The 8,092-nt window shown below is 45.7% G+C and overlaps 1 protein-coding gene across 1 annotated transcript in view; it reads left to right on the forward strand.

The window, feature by feature from the left end:
* The first annotated feature begins 1,779 nt into the window (after positions 1 to 1,779).
* Positions 1,780 to 8,092, forward strand: part of Slc3a1 (solute carrier family 3 member 1) — a 32,763-nt gene continuing 26,450 nt past the window's right edge. Inside the window, exons 1-3 of the mRNA XM_021218307.2 lie at positions 1,780 to 2,303; positions 5,819 to 5,998; positions 6,145 to 6,299. Of these exons, the coding sequence (XP_021073966.1) occupies positions 1,877 to 2,303; positions 5,819 to 5,998; positions 6,145 to 6,299 (762 nt within the window). The 5' untranslated portion in view covers positions 1,780 to 1,876. The remainder of the gene's footprint in view (positions 2,304 to 5,818; positions 5,999 to 6,144; positions 6,300 to 8,092) is intronic.

Below are 8,092 nucleotides of genomic sequence, written 5' to 3' on the forward strand. Positions count from 1 at the left end.
AAGGGCTGTACTGTGTGTAATCTCAGCCACAGTGTAGGAAGGATGAACACGGATTGTTCCTATGGTGTGTTTATTATGTGACAGATAACAGTTATCAAGACATGAAAAGGGTCGGGCGTGGTGGCGCACGCCTTTAGTCCCAGCACTCAGGAGACAGAGGCAGGCGGATTTCTGAGTTTGGGGCCAGCCTGGTCTACAAAGTGAGTTCCAAGACAGCCAGGGCTATACAGAGAAACCCTGTCTCGAAAAAACAACAACAAAAACAAAAACCAACCAAACAAAAAAGACATGAAAAGGGACTTTTTCCATTAGCCACCTCTGAATGCAAGGCCAGCCTGACTGTCTGCTATAGTGACTTCCAAGCTAGCCAGGAATACATAGTGGGACTTGGTCAAAACAAACAGCACACAACTGCTTCGTTACAGAAGTTTCATGTATAATTAATAACAAGAAAAACCATTGCAGTGTATGAGGAGGGGTTGACATTATGTGTTTTCATGACTGCATTAAACAAGAACACTAAGTTGCTCTACAGAAAACCCTGTAGTGTTGGGCACCCAGACAACAGGAAGCAATGGGTGCTGCACCTGGGTTCAACCCCAGAACCCAGGCAGAGTGGAAGGAGACATCCAACTGCACAGTGTCCACTGAATGTCTCTTGTGAACCACACCCCTGCACACACACAATTGTTTTTAATGAACAATAGTGTCTAATCAAGGCTTTCAAGTGTGGCTGATCATCTCATTCTGTGAGGCCTCGGGAATCTAAGGCCAGCCTTTCGGCAGTTCCCAGGGACTTGCAAATGTGTTCTACACTTGTCAATGATTAAACTACTGTTTAGTGCAAGGATTAAAGACTGTTTGCCCGTAGTACAACACTTGAACTTGCAGTGCTCAGCATCCTGCTCCCCCACCTTCTGGAAGTGCTTACAAGAACATTAAACCATATTCTCTTCTGAAATCGATCAAAGCTGAGCGCACATACAGAGCTTAGTCATACACAAGGGCAGTCTGGAGTCAACCTGAGATAAAATGAGGTTGCCTGCCTCCAGAGCTGCCTCCGTGGATCTATGGGAAGACACCTTCAAACAAAAAGCACAGCCAGTTTCTCCTTATAATGTTCAAGATCATTTTTATACCTAGCTAAAGAAAGAACATGTTATGCTTCAACCATTGTAAAACACTTAACACTACCCATTTCTTTAATAATTGGCTCAGTGGCAATGGGTCTGCATTATTGTAGGACCACAATTGTCCATCTCAAAAACTCATCAAAATCCCCAGGTGGAATTCTCTTCCATTGGCCATTGGTTTCCCACAGTTCCTCCCAAACCCCCAAGCACTGGTCTGTTTTCTGCTTCTGTGACCATAGGTTCCTTCTCTAAGTGGAACCACACAATATTTGACTTGGATGTGGTTATTTTCTCACTCAGCATAATGTCCCCAAACGCCTATCCATCCTGTAGTATGTATCAGACTTTGTTTCCCCTTTCAGGGGATAATTTCTGTGTGTTCATTTCACATTGCCCATCTCTCTGGGTCTTCACCACCCTTTGTAGTTTTGTGAATAGTATTACTGTAGGCAGTTGGTACTCCACAAGCATCTTACAGTGCTTGGACCCTGCCTCTTCTCCCTAGTCTTCTTCATGTACTGTTACTGAAGATGAGTCAGCCACCCAGTATAAAGATAATTTTTACACACACACCCCTCATCCTGATCTCCTTTAGTGAACTTTACGCTTTCTTCCTGGACTTTGTCCAGCCATGATTATTTATAAACCATTCAAAGCTCATTAACAAAGCACAGTGCTCAGCAAGCCGCCTTTCTACGTCTGTCCCTGCTGGAAAGCACCGCAAAGAGCTGCGCAGGATAGACATGGATGAGGACAAAGGCAAGAGAGACTCCATCCAAATGAGTTTGAAGGGATGTCGGACCAATAACGGGTTTGTCCAAAATGAAGACATTCCGGAGCAGGACCCAGACCCAGGCTCCAGGGACACCCCACAGCCCAACGTCGTGAGTATACCTGCTCCAGAGGAGCCTCACCTAAAGGCGGTGCGGCCCTATGCAGGGATGCCCAAGGAGGTGCTCTTCCAGTTCTCCGGCCAGGCTCGCTACCGGGTGCCCCGGGAGATCCTCTTCTGGCTCACCGTGGTTTCCGTGTTCCTGCTCATTGGAGCCACCATAGCCATCATCATCATCTCTCCAAAATGCCTTGACTGGTGGCAGGCAGGTCCCATATACCAAATCTACCCGAGGTCTTTTAAGGACAGTGACAAGGATGGGAATGGAGACCTGAAAGGTGCGTACTCGCCGCTCAGGACCAACTAGTGGAGGGTGGTTTGTGGCCCCATTCTGTGCCTGGTTTGTGTGGTAGGTGGCTGGCACCCATTTCCCTGGGAGTTAATTCAAGCCCTGCGCAGCAGAAGCCTGCAAGCCTTTCTCTTGGTGCAAGGCTATTTGCTGAAGGCTTTAGAGCCAAGGGGTTGTTTAATCTCTTGCCCACTAAACCCATGCACATGTTCATTCACTCATCAATCCTAAAAGTTTGTAACTCCATGTTTCATTTGAGACTGGCTCTCCGGGCACAGGTGCAGCTTGTAGTCTAGCTGAGAGTTTATTAATAAATACTTTGTGTTATATAAATGTGATGTCTGTAGAAGGGATAGACTCTTCAAGTTTCAATCCTGAGAGATGAGAGGAGGGTAGAACCAACAGTGTGTTAGTTGTTGCCTAATAAGGGATTTTCCACAGCAATAGCCATATTAGTAGAACAGAACCAAAATTTTGTATTTTTAAAATTAAACTAAAAGTTCTATATGTAATTTCTTATCCTTACAATTGAATGCTCCATCAGTCATATTAAGATTGAAACTGCTAAACAGTGGGTATAAACTGTTTTGGCTGAGTCACCATAGTTTAGGACAGAATAGAGCTGGTTGCTATCCCTCTGCTTGTAATACTTACTCTTGGGAGGCTGAGGAAGGAAGATTGTCATGAGTTCCAGGACAACCTGGACTAAACACACGCACACACACATGTACACGAGGGGGGGAGGGAGGGAGGGAGAGAGAGAGAGAGAATATTTAAAAAGGGAATACAGTAAGAAGAGATAAACTAGGAAGGAAATTCTTCTCTTGCAATGATTGAAGAAGAAACCAAGATGGTGTGGTAGCGTGGGTGCATGAGCACACCCCGACCTCCTTAGTGAATGGCTTCTTTTTGTACTCTGTCCGGGTTGTTTCCCTCTCTGACTTTTTCCTCCTCACTTTCAGTGCTGTGCAGGTGGATCCCAGGGCTTTGCCTACCACCGGTCTGTTTCAACAGCCTTCCCACTCTTTAAAAAATAATGCCTCCATCCTCACTAGTTGGAGAATAGTCCGTCTGTCCCCAGAAGCACAGCTCAGAGCTACCACCTCGATTAGGCTTCATCTTCTGCCTTAATCACGGTCCCTCACTACTTTGGATGGTTATGGCCTCCTGTGAGCTCCTGTTGCCTCTCTTACTCAGCAAGTGTTGGTGAAGTTGGGTTTTGACAACCCAGAGCCAGGGACACACTTCTACCTCCTGGTCCTGCCTCTCTAGCCCGCTCCTCGGTGTCTCCCAAGTTCCCACAATTATGCAGTTTCTAGACAGCGCTGTATGTTCAGTTTTGCTTTTTCATTGGGGAGCAGTTGCTTCCTGTTTTCCAGGAGGTTCTGCTCCTCGTGCTCAAGGGTTCTGTTGTTCAGAGGAAATCACCCAGGTTTGGTCTTACTGTTGCCTCCTGTCTCTCCAAAGGTGGGACCGGGATCACTCAGTCCCTTGGTAGTGTGTCATCCCGGCCCCCGACCCCGGCTGCCCCACCCCCCAGCTACCCCAGTCTTCTTCCTCACTTCCTTGTGCTAGAGCATCCACTCTGCCCCAGGGTCCCCTGCGTGCTCAGCCCTGTGCTTGCTTCTGGTTTAAGTAGAAATATTTCTGTCGCCAGCTGTTGCTCAGGAATGTTACAGTCAACTGTAAAGACAAAACAAATGAGCAGCCTGCCCTGCTACAGCAGAACGGCCTAGATCCCTTGATACCAGAGCTGTTAGTTGAAGTCTGGGCCTGGGCAACCCTAACAGCCAAGCTCAGCAACCATTCTCAACAGGCCAGTTAGGTCCTCCTGACGTGAAATGTAGGCTGGAATAAAAGGCAAAAAAAAAAAAAAAAAAAAAAGCATAGCAAAGCAATCCTGGCCAAGGTGTGGCCATCTTTAGTTGATGCATCACTGTCCAGCCAGCCCCAGTCATCCTAGGGCTCTAACGAGGTGCTCAGAGCTGTGAGAAATTTCTTTCAGGAAATGAGCTCCTCCTCTGGCTGGCACCGGGCTTCAAGCTTTTCCTTCTCCCGACAGGAGATTCTGGAGGAAAATTCTAACTCCTGAAGGACATTTGTTTCAGTAATCTGATAACCAAAGAGTGTCTCTAGAATGTCTTCACTTCTGCCAGGAAGGTGCTGCCAGGGTCAGGTGACTTTGTGCTTTGGTCTTCTTGACGTCCTGCTTGCTTAGGTGTGGCATGCTTTAGGTAGGCTGGTGGAAACACAGAGAAGAATACTGCCTTGAGGCTTCCAATCTGCATTTAGGACCATGATCTAGAAGCCACAGCAGCTGTTGTCCTACAGGGTTCTACATACAGGGCCTAACTTCCATAGGTCCCTCTGGCACACCTAGAATCTCTGTTGTAGCCTTTCCACGTAGGTGAATGAGAACCACTTGCTGTAAAGACAGCCTGAGAGAACATGGAGCCTGGTAGATCCTGTCACATACCTACCCTCTCCCTCACCGTCACAGCTGTGCCGGATTCCTCTGTTCCAGATAATAGCTCGGTTACTGATTTGCTTCCCGCGCTGAGGCCCACTTACCCTGTGACACTCCAGCCCACAACTTTGCTCATCAGCTCCTGTGCCCCAGACGGCCAGAGCTAACACACAGGTCCATGAGGTAGCTTGCACAGCCAGCTCTTCTCCAGGCATCAACCCATCCCGACCTCTTTCTATTTCTGTAGTCGCGCTGTGTGAGGTTAGTTGTTTTCCAAGGTGGTGTTGATTTTAATAATAGATTTTGTTTATTGCAATGTTTCTTTTCTGTATCAATAGATCAATGTAAGACACTATTGACGTGTATTAAATTCTTTCTCTTTGTACCAGGGGTTAAAAAATCTGGTATGTGCCCTCCCCTCCAGCACATCCAACCCAGAGGAGACGCGTTGCAACTGCTCAGTAGCCACATGTGGCAAGCTGCCTTGGGAGGGGCCGGTACTTTTCAAACATTAATCCTAGTCCCAACACTTGGGGAGGCACAAGCAGGTGGCTGTCTGTGAGTTCAAGGCCAGCCTGATGCAGAAGAACAGGATGTAAAAGCAAACATGGGTCATAAAAGATGCTCTAAAGCTGCTGTTTCTCTGGCCTCCACCCCTATATCCTTTTTTCTCTTTTCATAGTGGATATGTGAATTCACGTTTTTGAGTACTGAAAATATTTTTTTCATTAAAAAAATCCAATGTGCTGTTCCTTTGAAGCAGTGATTGTGAGAGGAAGGCTTGCTCTCTAAAGCCACTAACGTCTTCATTTATACACACACACACACACACACACACACACGCACGCACACACGCACGCGCACGCACACACGCACGCACACGCATACACACACACGCACACACATACACACACACACACACACACACGCGCATGCACACACACATGCGCACGCACACATGCACACACACATCATTTTACTTTAATTCTTCAAATAGAAAAAGAGATGTTCCCTCACAGCCTTGGCTCTCCCTTCAGGTATCCAAGAGAAGCTGGACTATATCACCGCTTTAAACATAAAGACTGTGTGGATCACTTCCTTTTATAAATCATCTTTGAAAGACTTTAGATATGCTGTTGAGGATTTCAAAGAAATTGACCCTATTTTTGGAACAATGAAAGATTTTGAGAATTTGGTTGCTGCCATCCATGACAAAGGTAAAGGGGATGAGGGGTGGAGCTCGTGGGGCTAGGAAAGCAGGCCAAGGGACCATGCCTCCCACTCACAAGGAACCGTCTCCCACTTAACCGGCACTCTTCTAACACAATCTGTTCCTAACATTTGATATGTTTTTACTCATTAGGTTTAAAATTAATAATTGATTTCATACCAAACCACACCAGTGACAAACATCCTTGGTTCCAATCGAGTAGGACACGGAGTGGAAAATATACTGATTACTACATCTGGCACAACTGTACCCATGCCAACGGTGTAACCACCCCTCCCAACAACTGGGTAAGGACACCCGATGAGCAGACAGCAAGTGGGCAGCTCTAGACTCACTGAGCTGGGCAGGTGTGAAGGCCTTCAGGTTGGAAAGGATTGAAGAAATAGACAATGTTAGTTAGAAATAGACAAAAGCCCAAAGAGCCTTTAGGTATGTGATGTCATTGTTGAACCACTGTGTTCTAGTACGTGGTCCTCTCTCACTAGCGTCTCCTTCCCTTCTGCCCTCCCTCCCCACCTTGTCCAGCCTAGGTCTCCTGGACAAAGGTAGGAAAATAACATTCCTTTTTTTCTACTATCTTTTAGCACCTTCCAGAGCCCTTTGCCTCTTTGACTTTTTGGCACCCCTGCTGGACAGTATCATAAACAGACGCAGTCGTTCATGACTTTCTCTCTCCAGACCTTCGGTATCTGAGCCCCTGGCCACATCCTACTGTCATCCTCCCCACTACCTTGTCTTGGGAGGTTGACTGACTCCAGGTGACCAGCATGGTCTCATTCTCCTCCAGCTCCCTGCCGCCTCCTTCCCGCCCCAGCATCCTTAGCAGCAAACGCTACTCAGAAATGGTAGAAGCCACCCTTCCTCCTTGCTCCTCCTGTAAGACACTGTCCTTTCTGCATGGCCAGATTTAGCAAATTAGAACCTAAGTTATGCATTTAAACCCGAGTTTTAGATTTAGTGAATGAACTTTTAGTGTAAAATATTGTGTGGGACAGGTTCTATATCTTCATGTTCAAATATATATATATATATATATATATATATATATATATACTTGAAAAATATTTAAGAAGGGGCTGAAATAGCTACAGATCATTAGCTGATCATTAGTTCTGAAAATGCAGTGATATAGCTACAACTTAGCACTTACACTGTATTAGGTGATAAAATTAATACAGAGATTATATGAAACATAAAAGACAATGTGTGACAGTTATATGCAAACGCTCCGTTTCTATACCATACTCTTGAGCACCTGCTGATTTGATGTCTGCCAGGGTCCTACCAACCCCCACAGGCACAGCGATTCTGAAGGATGGCACTAGCAAGATGCCATGCGCTGGCCCTGAAACCCAGATTTGTTAGACATTCTAGTCCAGCAGGCAAGGCTGCCCTGTCTTAGGAGCAATCCTCCTGCTCAGGCGTGGCTCTCTCCTGCTTCTTCCAAGTCGTTTATTGTAGACTCTCGCCCCACTGGAGCCTCCCCCCTTTCACCCTGACTCTGCTGGTCCGAGGACAGCAGCTTCCCCCACTGTGACAGCTCATCCACAAAGCTCTGTGCAGGACCAGCTCATGGCAGTCCAGCAGCGCGTCCTGGCAGGCCTATTGCTCTAACCACCCATCTCCTGGTTAACAAACTACTCCTTGTTAAATTGCCATTAGTAAACACGTACTTTAATTCATTCAGTCTATTCCCCCTCCTTTTAGTTCCTGTCTTGCAGAGTGAGGTCACTTTGCAAGTGGTGGGTGAAAGGACTAAGGGCTAAATATAGTCAGTGTACCCCCACAGTCTGCTTTTTTTTTTTTTTAAGATTTATTTATTGTTATATGTATGTACACTGTAGCTTTTTTTAAAGATTTATTTATTGTTATATGTATGTACACTGTAGTTTTTTTTAGATTTATTTATTGTTATATGTATGTACACTGTAGCTTTTTTTTAGATTTATTTATTGTTACATGTATGTACACCGTAGCTTTTTTTTAGATTTATTTATTGTTACATGTATGTACACCGTAGCTTTTTTTTAGATTTATTTATTGTTATATGTATGTACACCGTAGCTTTTTTTTAGATTTA

The sequence above is a fragment of the Mus pahari genome, chromosome 18 (assembly GCF_900095145.1).
Source record: "Mus pahari chromosome 18, PAHARI_EIJ_v1.1, whole genome shotgun sequence".
Taxonomy (NCBI): Eukaryota; Metazoa; Chordata; class Mammalia; order Rodentia; family Muridae; genus Mus; species Mus pahari.